Source organism: Heptranchias perlo, chromosome 40 (assembly GCF_035084215.1).
Source record: "Heptranchias perlo isolate sHepPer1 chromosome 40, sHepPer1.hap1, whole genome shotgun sequence".
Taxonomy (NCBI): Eukaryota; Metazoa; Chordata; class Chondrichthyes; order Hexanchiformes; family Hexanchidae; genus Heptranchias; species Heptranchias perlo.
Window position 1 is genome coordinate 715,252 of NC_090364.1, and position 15,511 is coordinate 730,762.

The 15,511-nt window shown below is 46.5% G+C and overlaps 1 protein-coding gene across 2 annotated transcripts in view; it reads left to right on the forward strand.

Moving 5' to 3' along the window:
• The window catches only part of LOC137305444 (transcriptional enhancer factor TEF-1-like), a 77,265-nt gene that overhangs the window by 50,393 nt on the left and 11,361 nt on the right, over window positions 1–15,511 (forward strand). The window contains exons 4-8 of one of the 2 annotated variants that reach the window (XM_067974264.1): window positions 460–524; window positions 1,128–1,190; window positions 4,671–4,682; window positions 8,271–8,402; window positions 10,786–10,850. In XM_067974264.1, the coding sequence (XP_067830365.1) occupies window positions 460–524; window positions 1,128–1,190; window positions 4,671–4,682; window positions 8,271–8,402; window positions 10,786–10,850 (337 nt within the window). The remainder of the gene's footprint in view (window positions 1–459; window positions 525–1,127; window positions 1,191–4,670; window positions 4,683–8,270; window positions 8,403–10,785; window positions 10,851–15,511) is intronic. The other variant, XM_067974265.1, reaches the window with a different exon arrangement.

Below are 15,511 nucleotides of genomic sequence, written 5' to 3' on the forward strand. Positions count from 1 at the left end.
GAATGAAGTACTCCAGATGGGGTCTGACTGGACCTCTGTACAATTGTATGACAGAGCTTTATGTAACTGTAACATAACTCAAACCCCTTTGTATTCCAGCCCCCTTCAGATAAAGACAAACATTCCATCAGCCTTTTAAATTATTTTTTGTAGATAATGGACTGTGCGCGTGCGAGGTATTGTAAGAAGGTGCTGGCTCTCTGTTGAACCAAAGCTAATTCTCTCATCAAATAACTTCATTTTCCAGGAGGGGGGTCAGTGCACTGGAAGGGATTGGAGACTATGCTATATTCCATGTGGGTATTCCCAACACGCAGTTAATAAATTACTATGCTTGTATTTTCTTGAAGGGAAGGAATATTGCAGGCACCTGTCTATCTATATAGAAGTTCAGTTTGTACAGTTCTCCTTAAACTGCCTAATTTATCAGTTAGTGACTCTTTTTTCTCCCTTCCACAGGACGAAATGAGTTAATTGCCAGATACATTAAGCTGCGGACAGGAAAAACGCGGACACGGAAACAGGTTTGTTAATAAAGATTTTGTTATTAATTCATTATTTATGTTTTCGTGTTTTTTGCTCCCTAAACTCCTCATTCTCCTCCTTTCCTCTTTCCTGTGCTCCTCCTCCCCCTCCCTGTGTGTGTGTGTGTGTGTGTGTGTGGAGTGTTTCCTCAGGTCCCCAAGTGTGGAGGAAATTACCAGTGAGTACACTGCCCCCGGGTGGTGTCACAGGAGCCCTGCTCACAGGCATATGCCCAAAGAGAGTGCAATTTGTGAAAATGGTAATAGTATTTTGATCACCTTGGGGAATTGGAGAGGAATTCCCAGAGTTTTACCTATCTTAGCTGCAGTGTATTTGTGATTGTGGGGTTCGGGTGTGGGTGAACAATGGGAGTGGTTGAGACATTGACTGGATGGTGGGCTTTATGGACCTGGGGGGCTCATTTCACTTTCTGTTCATATTTAGGAGAAAGTCACGACCTGTTTTAAGGAACACCTCCAGGCGATGACAGGAGGAATGTCACAAATGCACCTGGTCCCAGCACTTCTTCCTGATGACCATGATTTAAAAAACGATGTGAAACACTTCCTATAAGTCCCTTTTCTTTCTACTCTCCCCGTTAGGTATCGAGTCACATTCAGGTTCTTGCTCGAAGGAAGTCACGTGAGATTCACAGCAAGTTAAAGGTAAGGGCTCACCTGCTCTGAAGATTTATTGCTTTATCTGGTTACCATGGTAATACATTGTGACCCTTAATCCTTCTCATTAACAGCTGAAAGAATGAGTCACAGGTTAATGATTTTGAAAGAACTTAAGTGTTTTAAATCTTTATTTAACTCTTTAGTTCTCCTGGTGAGTACAGTTTCCCTTTAAAATAGAATCATAGAAAATTTACGGTACAGAAGGAGGCCATTCGGCCCATCATGTCCGCGCCGGCTGAGAAACGAGCCACCCAGCCTAATCCCACTTTTCCGCATTTGGTCCGTAGCCCTGCAGGTCACAGCTTTTCGGGTGCACATCCAGGTATTTTTTTAATGAGTTGAGGGTTTCTGCTTCTACCACCCTCTCAGGCAGTGAGTTCCAGACCTCCACCACCCTCTGGGTGAAAAACATTTTCCTAATTTCCACTCTAATCCTTCTACCAATCACTTTAAATCTATGCCCTCTGGTTATTGACCCCTCCGCCAAGGGAAATAGGGCTCTATCCAGGCCCCTCATAATTTTGTACACCTCAATCAAATCACCCCTCAGCCTCCTCTGTTGCAGGAAAACAACCCCAGCCTAGCCAATCTGTCATCATAGCTAAAATTCTCCAGTCCTGGTAACATCCTCGTAAATTTCCTATGCACCCTCTCTGGTGCAATCACATCCTTCCTGTAATGTGGTCTAACTAGTGTTTTATACAATTCCAGCATAACATCCCTGCTTTTATATTCTATGCCTCAGTAATAAAGGAAAGCATTCTATATGCCTTCTTAATCATCTTATCTACCTGTCCTGCTACCTTCAGGGATTTGTAGACATGCATTCCAAGGTCGCTCACTTCCTCTACACCTCTCAGTATCCTCCCATTTATTGTGTACTCCCTTGCCTTGTTTGTCCTCCCCAAATGCATTACCTCAGACTTCTCCGGATTGAATTCCATTTGCCACTTTTCTACCCATCTGACCAGTCCATTGATATCTTCCTGCAGTCTACAGCTTTCCTCCTCACTATCAACCACACGGCCTATCTTTGTGTCTTCGCAAATTCCTTATTCACACCCCCTACGTTTAAGTCCAAATCGTTAATGTATACCACAAAATGCAAAGGACCTAGTACCAAGCCCTGCGGAACCCCACTGGAAACAGCCTTCCAGTCGCAAAAACACCCGTCGACCATTACCCTTTGCTTCCTGCCCCTTAACGGCCCCTTGCCTCCCGGTGCGTACAGTTTCCCTGTGACGGCCCCTTGCCCCCGGTGCGTACAGTTTCCCTGTGACGGCCCCTTGTCCCCCGGTGAGTACGGTTTCCCTGTGACGGCCCCTTGTCCCCCGGTGCGTACGGTTTCCCTGTGACAGCCCCTTGTCCCCCGGTGAGTACGGTTTCCCTGTAACGGCCCCTTGTCCCCCGGTGAGTACGGTTTCCCTGTGACGGCCCCTTGTCCCCCGGTGAGTACGGTTTCCCTGTGACGGCCCCTTGTCCCCCGGTGAGTACGGTTTCCCTGTGACGGCCCCTTGTCCCCCGGTGAGTACGGTTTCCCTGTGACGGCCCCTTGTCCCCCAGTGCGTACGGTTTCCCTGTGACGGCCCCTTGTCCCCCGGTGAGTACGGTTTCCCTGTGACGGCCCCTTGTCCCCCGGTGAGTACGGTTTCCCTGTGACGGCCCCTTGTCCCCCAGTGCGTACGGTTTCCCTGTGACGGCCCCTTGTCCCCCGGTGAGTACGGTTTCCCTGTGACGGCCCCTTGTCCCCCGGTGAGTACGGTTTCCCTGTAACGGCCCCTTGTCCCCCAGTGCGTACGGTTTCCCTGTAATGGCCCCTTGTCCCCCGGTGAGTACGGTTTCCCTGTAATGGCCCCTTGTCCCCCGGTGAGTACGGTTTCCCTGTAACGGCCCCTTGTCCCCCGGTGAGTACGGTTTCCCTGTGCTCAGGGTGAGCATCCAGTCAAAAATTTGTTTTTTTTCTGTGAATTTGAGCATAAATTCAAATCTGACTTTAAAATCCCAGTTTGCAGCCACTTCCTGGGTTTGAAAATACCGACAAATCATTGAATTAATGCGAGAGTAGGAGACAACAGTGCCAGACATCTGGTTTGGCGCAGAAGTTTAAAGAGGAGACCCAGTCCGGTTCCCGTTCTGTTCCCATCTATTGCCACATCCTTCTCTGGCCATGTTCCCAGGCTGCTCCTGCACGGATTTTCCATCCTGTGCCATGAGTGCCTGCCAATCTGCCCAACTATCTATCCACGTTCCCATTCTCCTCCATTTCTCTCTCATTCTCTCTCCCAAGTCCCTGTTCTTCCCATTTCTTGCACACACTTTCGACAATTATCATCTGCACACATGAAACCAAAGTAAAATGAATTAACCACCATCAATTTTGATTGTGCTTGAAAAGTAGTAGAATCATCAGGTAAGAAAACATATTTATGCCTCAGTGTGATGGTTAGTTTCCTTTCGTGTGACTGTGTGTGCTACTGAATAACAATCCGCAGCAAGTAAAATATATTCTCCTTTAACTGTTTATTACTTGTTTCTGCCCTTTCATTGTAATAAATAAGCTTAAAAGTGATTCACCATTTATTTTATAGCAACGGCATTACAAGGTAGAGAAACAAAAAGAAAGAACTCCCATTTGTACAGCGCCTTTCACGACCTCAGGGCATCCCCAAAGCGCTTTATAACCAATGAAGTACTTTTGAAGTGTGGTCACTGTTGTAATGTGAAAGATGATCAAAAAACACAGACAGGGAGCTAGAGTCTGTGGATGGAGCAGGGTAAGGGGGGCAGACAGTAATTCAACTTGGTGCATTGGGGGAATGCTCACATGTCACTCTGGAATGCAACCTTCAACCTCATCTAATGCGTGGAAACCCTAAGTGTCTAACAATGAGGTGATGCAACAGTAGTTACCCAGAAAGAGAAAGCGACCTGGGGGATTCCAGTCCAGGGAGCATCGTGAGGGATCCCGGTTAAAGATATCACTGAAGCAGAACTTCAGAATATTACTGAAGAGCTAAATCTACAGAAAGGACTGAGAGACACCAGTCAGTGTACAGATATCCCCCTGAGAGAAGGACTGAGAAAAACCAGCATTACCGTTAAGATTTTAAATTCTTCTTTCTTAAGCAGCCTGATATTTTTGTGTGTCTCTGTAACTAGACAAGCTTGTGTTTCCTCCCCTCCCTCCTCCTGCCTTTCACTTCCTGCTCTCAGTCTGTGAACAGGGCGGGTCTGGTGTGACTGAGGGCAATATAAGCAGGTTCCATTAGTTGGGGATAGGTTACTAGTGCATTGGTTAAACTGTTAAATTAGATGAAAGGTGGAGGGGGATGTGGGGATGTGGAGGAACTATCTCCTCCATCAGTAAATGCTTTTTAAGAGTGATTAATTTTTTAATTTATTTTTATTTTGAATGGACTGTGCTAATTTGGTGACTGGAATGGATGACAATCTCTTTGTTTCCAGGCAATCAATATGGTGAGCACTTGGAAAAAGCGCTGGTTTTCTGAAATGGCTTTTTTGCTTTGTGCTGATATTCCGCTGCTGTAAAGACTCATGTTTCCAATTAATGCAATGCCCAGGGTCGCCCACTACTCAATTGGAATCAACTGTCTGGTTTTTGAGAGAGTTGTCAGGAAATTGCTCGAATATAAACTGGATACCAATAGTCTGTGTTTTTAAATCACTCATTTTCCCCAATTATTTCAGCCTTGTGATATGGATACATTTAGTTTTTCAGGTTTTCAATGAATTTTCATCAGCAAAACAAGCCTCAGAACTCAAGCCTTGTTCCCACCTCCTGTCCAATTTTAGATTTGATGAATTGTTCCCATTGCATGGATTGGTGCTGAGAAACATGTGGAAAATGTTCGTGATTGCTGATTCTGCCACCTGCTGCTGTTTCCATGTTTAGTATCAGGAAAAATAAAACCCTTCTGAGGAGTATTGCATCTCTCTGCGGATTATAAGCAGCATTCTTCAGTTCAGTATAAATACTGGCTTCCTGAGATATGACATATCTATGTGACTTTCTGTCACTGAATTGACCTCAGTATCAACTCGATAAAGATGCAGGAATCTGTCCACATCCACTCCCAGCCAGTAAACTATTCTTATTTTTGGATTTTTTAAAATTTTAAGTATTTAGAGAATAGCTGGGAGATGTTACAAGACTGTAATATGCTCAGAGTGATTCTGTAAACCAGGAGCTTAAATAGTATTTGAATATCACCTGAACCTTATGATCCCCATTACAGCATCAACATGCTGCTAGTGTCTTCTGTTCTCTGTAGTAGATACAGTATGAGCTCAGCCAGTGTCCTCACACCCCATCACTATTCAGTGACCCCTGCTGTGCGAATATTGTGTGACGACAAAATCGGGCTCAGCTGTGATGTCCACTGTGGTCAAATAGCATTTTTGAAACTCGCTGGCTGCTGAAGAATGGCCGTTTGGCTAAGGTACTGGAGGGTGAGTGGTACCTGTGGAACCATAAACAAGAGCCAACACTTTCAGGAAAGGAGGGGAGAACCATGGAAAGTTTGTAAAGTTGCCCTACTTGCAGGATTCTCTCTGTTCAGGGCTGCCCCCAACCCCAACAGAGTGACCAGTTCAAGCTGTGCTCTCGGGCTGTGTGACCTGTTTTTTATCGTTCTTACTAACCTGCCCTTCGCTCAGTGTTGGCTGCGGCTTTGTTTGCAGGGGGCTGTTTAATTCGGGTGCACTGTTTAACTTAGCTGGAAACTGTGACGATGGTCACCATAAGAACCCTTTAAACCATCAGAGGAAACATTATTGCAACCTCAAGCACGGTTTCTGAATGTTTTGTGATTTGAAATACTTCTCAATGGGCATGCTGATATTGGCAAGAAGGGGTGGGGGCTGTAAGGAACCTTGTTTGGTAGATTCCCTGTTGATGCAATCAGTCCTTCCTGTTTAAAAAGTACTGGGAATGAGACGTCAATGGAAAGGAACAGGTGTTTGACTCGTTCCATATCAACTGTTTTAAAGGGATTCCGATGGTGACTGTCAGTGTTTCTCCAACAAATCAAACTCCAGTGGTAACTTGATTCCTTTCATTGCATTACTCCACCCCCCCTTGTTCATTACATTACCAATACTCCACTGCCCATGATTGATCACGTGAACACGCTCCAGGGTCACCCTGGTATGCTCTTGTAGCAGAGTCCTCAACAAACATGTTTTAATTAATATATAGGTTCCCATGGGTAGTTCCCAGCAGTTTCACATTGCTATACCGAGTATTTTGTATCGATGATGCAGATTCCCAGGACATTTTCTACCCCCTGCTAAGATCCCTGGTTAAACAGCGTTGCAGTCCGTGTGTCAGGCCAGCACCTGAGATCTTCAGTTGCCAGTCCTGAGAATATTATCACTGGAGCAGCTACCATTCTGGGCTAAAAATTCCTCCCGTTACCCGGTGTACTGATGTTGTAAATGTGTTAATGGAATAAGTAGAATTGTAAACATGTACTTTAGAATGGAGATACACTGTGAATGGGCAACACATTTAATAATCTTGCCCTTGCGTTCTCTCTGCACATGTGTATGTGCTCTCTCTCTTGCTGCATCCTCTCTTCTCTCACATTGCGCCTGCTCTTGATCGATCTGCATGCACTCATTTGTGCTCTCTGCATGTAAGCTCTTTCGCTCACTCTCTCTCTGCTGTCACTGCACATTCCTTCTCTCTGTGCATGCTAATTCTTTCTTTCTCTTTTTGCTCTTTCTCCCCTTTTTTTTTCTTTCTCTCTTTTTCTCTCTCCTTTTCTTTTTCTTTCCCCGCTGTCTTGCTCTCGTTCTCTCTCACTCTTCCTTTCTCTCACTCCATATTGCACTGTCATTCTCGGTGTTATGGTCATGCTCTGTAACATCTATCCTGCTCATTCTTGTTCTCACCATTGTGTCCTTCCTCTATCAATACTTCTATGGTCCTAGCTACTCTGAACTTTACTCTCTTTCCTCCCAAGCTCCAAATACCCCATCCTATCTGTTGTTCCTCCTCCCTACATCCTCACTTTGAAACCAAAATTAATTCCACTGCACATAGGAACATAGGAACAGGAGTAGGCCATTCAGCCCCTCGTGCCTGCTCCGCCATTTGATAAGATCATGGCTGATCTGTGATCTAACTCCATATACCTGCCTTTGACCCATATCCCTTAATACCTTTGATTACCAAAAAGCTATCTATCTCTGATTTAAATTTAGCAGTTGAGCTAGTATCAATTGCTGTTTGCGGAAGAGAGTTCCAAACTTCTACAACCCTTTGAGTGTAGAAATGTTTTCTAATCTCGCTCCTGAAAGGTCTGGCTCTAATTTTTAGACTGTGCCCCCTACTCCTAGAATCTCCAATCAGCGGAAATATTTTCTCTCTATCCACCCTATCTGTTCCCCTTAATATCTTATAAACTTCCATCAGATCACCCCTTAACCTTCAAAACTCCAGAGAATACAACCCTAATTTGTGTAATCTCTCCTCGTAGCTTAACCCTTGAAGTCCGGGTATCATTCTAGTAAACCTACGCTGCACTCCCTCCAAGGCCAATATGTCCTTCCGAAGGTGCGGTGCCCAGAACTGCTCACAGTACTCCAGGTGCGGTCTAACCAGGGTTTTGTATATCTGCAGCTAACTTCTGCCCCCTTGTACTCCAGTCCTGTAGATATAAAGGCCAGCATTCTATTAGCCTTATTGATTATTTTTTGCACCTGTTCATGACACTTCAATGATCTATGTACCTGAACCCCTAAGTCCCTTTGGACATCCACTGTTTTTAACTTTTTACCATTTAGAAAGTACCCTGTTCTATCCTTTTTTGATCCAAAGTGGATCTCCTAATGTAACTCAGTCTTTCCCAGAACCTCAAAACTATGGAACCCCTTGCGTCCATCATGCTGGAGACCCTTACAGGGCGAGCAGCGAGTGATTCGATGAGAAGAGTGGTTTCACTGCTGGGGTTTAATGGGCAGTTATTGAATCCTGATGACAAGTTTCCCCTGTAATAGTTTGTTGCTCTGTCTCACACACCCTCTTCTCTTGTCCTTTAGGATCAGTCAGCAAAGGACAAAGCCCTGGCCAGTATGGCAGCCATGTCGTCAGCGCAGATCGTATCAGCGACTACAATTCAAAACAAACTGGGAATGCCAAATATGTCTCGCTCTTTTCCCGTGACATCAGGGGTAGGTAATGATATTTCTGTTGGGGACAGGGTGAGATAAAGTGAGGAACTGTGGGAGCTGCCGCTGACACATAGCTTCCTGTCCCATTTGTGCATAAGGGAGCTGCTGTTTTTGTGATTAAATTTATAATAGATTTTGTTGGTAAATTAGTGCACTTTACAATGTGCAAACAAATGATCCCAGTACATTTCATCCTTGTGCAGGACAGTGCAGACTGCTACAGGAACTGTCTCCCTCCCTGTGCCTCGGCACTGTACATTAGGAGCATGCTGACTGTAGCCAGCACCAGTTCGAGCGGAGGCATGTTCCAGAATGGAGATGTATCAGGAATGTTTTTCCTTCACTGCCTCCTGCATCTCCCACTGAAGGCTCTCAAAAATCCTGGAATGAAGGACTTCAATAATTACAGCAAGCGTCAGCCCCTGAAAAATATCCTTATGATGTGACCAATGCCCCATCAGACTTTTTACAGCTGTGATTGCTGATAATATTAGGAAAGAAGGGTATAGAGGCGTAATTGGAACTGATCCCCCATTCACTTCAGTGTAAATTGGGTGTGTTGCTGGATACTACTAATTGAAATGTCTTGGGCCAGTGCTGGCAGGACACCAGGTGACTACTAGTCTGCCTTGGCTCAGTGGTAGCCCTCTCGTCTCTGAGTCAGATGGTCATGGGTTCAAGCCCCACTCCAGAGGTTTGAGCGTATAACCTAGGCTGACATTCCACTGCAGTTCTGAAGAGCAGGGGAGTTCTCCCTGGGGCCCTGGCCAATATATATCCCTCAACCATCATCACTAAAACAGATTATCTGGTTATTTATCTCATCGCTGTTTGTAGGACCTTGCTGTGTGCAAATTGGCTGTTGCATTTTCCTACATTACAACAGTGACTGCACTTCATTGACTGTGAAGCGCTTTGGGACATCCTGAGCTTGTGAAAGGCTATAGAAATGCAAGTCTTTCTTTATTTACCCTCTCAGATTCGACACTCACTGAAAGTAGGGGGTTTCTGTCAGTAGCAAAATCACTTCCCCCACCCCCCCCCCCCCGCCCCAAAACAGAGCAGCCCTGCTTTACTAAACAAGTTGTTACATAATCTCATTTAATGCCCCAAACGGTAAGTGAAAATCACTGACTGGCCCTTTGAAGATCATCTGATCTTAAAGCCCAGCCTAACGCTTACTTCCCATGGTTGCTCTTTAACACCGATGTCCAGTCAGCTATAGGGCCAGAAAATGAGACGGATGTCACTATGATGTTGGAGCTTCCTGCGCTGCACAACTTGTAACGGTGCTATGATTAGGCCGACTATAACACTTGGCTTTATATAACCTGTGTGTGCTAGGGTTACTTTAGTCAAATTTTTAAACACCTTCCACTCAGGTGCCTTAGGGATGCTATAGGTTGGTTCACTAATGCAGCATGCCACTGACTGAAAGTGTATGGATTCATATCAATATTTTGTCACATAACCATTTTCAGTCTCAATTGTTCAGTCAGTGGGTAGATGCTGAGTGAGGCTGTGGCTGACTTGCCAACTTTAAGTTAATTTATCTTGTGCTTATATTTCATTTATTTCATTCATATCTTCAAAAATCTGACACTTTTATAACCTCACCGTTCATACCTGTCCTGCTTCTCCATATTAAGAGTGGTAACTAGTCAGCTGTAAGCAGCTCCCATACTCAAATGAATGAACCTATGGTGTTTTGTTGGGTGTTTGAACTGCCAGTGAGAGTTGGGTTGAAGCTGCCAGCAGGACTGGGTTAATAAGGGGATGTGTCTCCTTAAATCCATCACTGATTTATTCTTCAACAGTAAGTATCGGCTGTGCCGACACATCTTGGTTTCTTTCACGTGACTAAACCCTGTTCTGAGTGGGAGTTCAGTCTTTCTGTTCCCCCTGCATTGAGTTGAACAATTTTATCACAATTAGTCTTTATCAAGGCCGTAACCAACAATTTTTCTTTGTTAATTGCCTTTCAGTTCATGGGCACAAGACACAGTGGGGTAGATCTTTAGCTCTTGGGTGTTGAGCATCATCTGGGCGGAGCAGAGAAAGGGAGATCTGGCGGAGAGGCTCACACACCAGTAACTGATGGGAAATCCGAGGTGGGGGGTGGTCTGTAAGGGACATGTGATTCTCCTCACCAGGTCTTCCTGTCTGCACTCTGCCCAGACACCAGGCGGTAAAGATGGAAATCTGCCCAGACTGTTTGTTCCGCTTCCACTTACTACCAGACTTGCTGGCATGGTAGTTCATTCTGCTTTCAAACCAGAAAAAGATCCTATAGTGGGATAGAGTTGATATTGAGAAGAAATACATTTGCATAGCAACATTTTCCTCCTATTTATATCCTTACCTGTTTGTTTTCTTTCCACAGACTACCGAGTTCTTTCAGTTTTGGCCGGGTGCTGTAACTTCGGGGGAAGCAGGCTCCTCCCAAGAGTAGGTGCAGTTCCAGAGGAGAGCAGAGATTGTTGGGAGGGCTGCATTCAGCATTGCACACTGCAACTGGATATTCAAATTACTTTATAAACTGCAGTTCAAAGCTCATACAGTTTAGGTTTGTTACCTAAACCCTGACACTGGGATACAGTCTGAAATTCACTCACTGCACTGGTTCTTTTTACTGCAGGAATTTCCCCTAGTTTACTCTTTGTTGGGTGTGAATTTCCCCTAGTTTACTCTTTGCTGGGTGTGTTCTCTATTATGCTTGAAATAGTTGTAATGTTATCCTCACTCCTTTTCTCCCCTCCTTCCCTGAACATAAGAACATAAGAAATAGGAGCAGGAGTAGGCCATATGTCCCTCGAGCCTGCTCCACCATTCAATCGGATCATGGCTGATCTTCAACCTCAACTCCACTTTCCTGCCCGATCCCCACATCCCTTGATTCCCCTAGAGTCCAAAAATCTATCGGTCTCAGCTTTGAGTATACTCAATGCCCTCTGGGGCAGAGAATTCCAAAGATTCACAAACCTCTGTGAAGAAATTCTTCCTCATCTCAGTCTTGAATGGCCGACCCCTTATCCTGAGACTATGCACCCTGGTTCTAGACTCTCCAACCAGGGGAAACAATCTCTCAGCATCTACCCTGACAAGCCCCCTCATAATCTTATATGTTTCAATGAGATCACCTCTCACTCTTCTAAACTCCAGAGAGTATAGGCCCATTCTACTCAACTTCTCTTCATAGGACAACCTTCTCATCCCAGGAATTAATCCAGTGAACCTTTGTTGCACCGCCTCCATGGCAAGTATATCCTTCCTTAGATAAGGGGACCAAAACTGTGCACAGTATTCCAGGTGTGGTCTCACCAATGCCCTGTACAACTATAGTAAGACTTTCTTACTCTTGCACTCCAACCCACTTGCAATAAAGGCCAACATGCCATTTGCCTTCCTAATTGCCTGCTGTACCTGCATACTAACTTTTTGTGTTTCTTGTACGAGAACACCCAAGTCTCTCTGAACACCAACATTTAATAGTTTCTCACCATTTAAAAAGTATTCTGTTTTTTCTATTCTTCCTACCGAAGTGAATAACCTCACATTTCCCCACATTATACTCTATCAGCCACCTTCTTGCCCACTCACTTAATCTGTCTATATCCCTTTGCAGACCCTTTGGGCGTCATTTTAGCACCCGCTATCGGGTGCGTTCCTGGCGGGGGGGGGGGGCTCCGAAAATCGGGGAATCCCGGAGCAGGACCGGAACCCGTGCGCTTCCGGGTTCCCCGCTGACGCGCCGGCGTGCGCGCGCAGCCCCCGCTGGTGGGAATCCCGCAGGCAATTAAAGCCAGCGGGGTTCCACTTGAAGGTATTTATTTAGGTATTTCAGGTCATTAACTGACCTGATTAAAGGATTATGTGGGATTTTAGAGCAAACTGGGACTGTTTCCCACACTGGGGGAAACACTCCCAGGTCAAATGGACCTGTTGCAGCTGTCAGCCTGTGGCAGCTGCAAAGGTCCATTTGACAGGTGGGTGGGGGGAGACCCTCACCCATTGCAGGAGGCCACTCTGTCACTTGGGACAAAGTTTGGCCTCCACCACCCTCCTCCTGACAGTCAAAGTCACCAACTTGCACACTTACCCCGGGGTCCAGAGACATGTACCTACCTTGCGGACCCCCTCAGATGTACATCTTGCGGATGGGGGCTACCGTAGCTGCAGTCATGACCTCCTCGGAGGGCGAACAGCATCACCAGCCTCACCAGCCTCGCCATCCACGCCGTCCACCTCTGACACGTGGAGCTCCACAACACAGTGCTGTGACACATCCACCTGTACAGCAGGAGGGAGGGCTACCGCAGAGAGAGATGCGTCGCAGAGGGCACTACCCTCGCCACAGGGTCCACAGACCGAGGCTCAGCTTCCTGGACCTCTCTGAGCAGCAGTGCACACGAAGGCTCAGAGTCACTCGACATGTAGTCGTGGACATCTGCAGCCTCTTTCATGCCGAGCTGCTCCTGGCTGGCCCGAGCACCATCTTCTTATCTGTCGCTGTCAAAGTCACCACTGCCCTCCCGCACTTCTCCTCCGCATCCTTCCAGGGTGCAACCGGGGACATCACCGACGTCTCTCAGCCGTCTGCGCAAAAGAGCCCTGCAAATACACCTACACCCACTCTGCAGTGACACAATGGGTGGCATCAGTTGTGGGTCCTCATGGTGATCCTCAGGAGAGGGCATTATTGCACAAATCAGACAGGATTCGCGAAGACATGGCAGTAGTGGTGTCAATATAAGATGTAATGTGAGTTCGTCAGAAATTCAATATAAGTAACAACCATGACAAACCCTCAAACACCCTTGTGCATCCCCTTCATGCTCACGACACGTTTGCCTTACGCTGCCTACTGCACATATTGTAAACAATTTTACAACACCAAGTTATAGTCCAGCAATTTTATTTTAAATTCACAAGCTTTCGGAGGTTACCTCCTTCCTCAGGTGAACGATGTGGAAAATGTGTTGAGGAAGGAGGTAACCTCCGAAAGCTTGTGAATTTAAAATAAAATTGCTGGACTATAACTTGGTGTTGTAAAATTGTTTACAATTGTCAACCCCAGTCCATCACCAGCATCTCCACATCATGGCTACTGCACATATGTGATGCATGCCCTGTGGCTGCAGCACAGGTAGTGGCAGGTTGAGTGAGGCTGGCCGTGAAAGAGATGCACGAGAGGGTGAGTATGAGAGAGAGCCATGAGATTGTATGAGGATTGGGTTGAGTGGTAGTGGTGGGATGAGTACTGGCGAGGTGAGTAAGTGCAGGTAAGATGAGGATGAGGTTTGAGTGGGTATGAGGGGTGATGTGACAGAGTTGTGTTGGCAGTGCTGAAGGAGATGTGGGGTGGGGGCAGTGATGTGGCAGACGGAGTGTAGGGGAAGAACTCCATGTACTCACTTTGGCTGACCTACTGAGGTAATTGGAGCGCCTCCTGCACTGTATGCAGGTGGGCGATATGTTGGTTGCGCTGGTGACCTCCTCTGCCACCTCGAGCCAGGCCTTCCTGGTGGCAGAGGCAGGCCGCTTCCTCCCGCCCGCCGGGAGGAAGATCTCTGTCCTCCCCCTCCTCCTCACCCCATGTATTGATACCTGGAGTGAGGCATCATTAAACCTGGGAGCAGCCTTCCCCCTGGGCTGCTCCATGCTGTAATTTTTGCTATTTGTTGCAGCATCTGTCAGTGGAGGACTGCCCCTTTAAATAGAGCTCCTCCAGCTGACAGAGCTTACTGCGCATGCGCAGCCCGCCCGACGCGCAGATCAGCAGTGGGGAACCCGGAGGAGAAGGTAAGTGGATCCAATTAGTGGATTGGATCCTACAATCGCGCGGGAAACTGACTAATTTCACCAGGCGCGTTACCCACGCGCCCGATAGCCCCCCCCGCCGAGAACCCGCAGCCCTGCTAACATAGGGCCCTTTGTGTCCTCCTCACAGCTTATTTTCCCACCTAGTTTTGTATCATCAGCAAACTTGGATACATTACACTCGGTCCCTTCATCTGAGTCGTTAATATAAATTGTAAATAGCTGAGGCCCAAGCACCGATCCTTGCGGCACCCCACTAGTTACAGCCTGCCAACCTGAAAATGACCCGTTTATCCCTACTCTCTGTTTTCTGTCCTTTAACCAATCCTCTATCCATGCTAATATATTACGCCCAATCCCATGAGCCCTTACCATGTGTAACAACCTTTTAAGTGGCACCTTATCGAATGCCTTTTGAAAATCCAAATATTCTACATCCACTGGTTCCCCTTTATCTACCCTGCTAGTTACATCCTCAAAAAACTCTAATAAATTTGTCAAACATGATTTCCCTTTCATAAAACCATCTTGATTCTGCCTAATCATATTTTGAAGGTGCTGACTCTCACTGGGGTACAGGTCCCCTCTTCCCCTAAAGGTGCTGACTCTCACTGGGGTACGGGTCCCCTTCTCTCCTGATGATGCTGACTCTCACTGGGGTACGGGTCCCCTTCTCTCCTGATGATGCTGACTCTCACTGGGTTTCTGGTACCTTACCTAGTCAGCTTCTACAGCGAACTTGGGCAGGTTATTTGAAAGTGGAGGGTATCACATCCAAGTCCAGTTTTGTCCTCACCCAACATCTACGCGTGCGTTTTCCAGCAGGAGTCGCTGGGTAATGATCAGGAGCAGGAACCCGGCTTGACTTTTCCCTATCCTAATCCAGGGCACTGAGGTCTGTATGAGCAACACAAATTCTGTACCAACTGAGTTCAGCTAAATAAACCCAGACCAAGGATGGAGCTCGGGACCTTCCTGGTCTGTCTGGCTCAGCCTCTCATCAGGTTACTTATTGTAGTGAATTGCATTATCTGCAGATTTAAGTAAATACACTAGCACAGTTTTTACATCTAATTGCTGAGGCTCAAAGCAATGGTACACAGTGGCATGACATGGAACAGACATATATTTGATCTTCTTTCCACTTAGTTTCTGATGTAAGTTGTGCTGAGTGGGGAGACACTGACCAGAATCTCATCCCGAAGGGAGAGTCATACCCTCAGGTAGCTCGTGCCTTCTGCTGGCTGACTGTAGGAGGAACATTAGCAGCAGGGTTTTGAAGTCCCAGC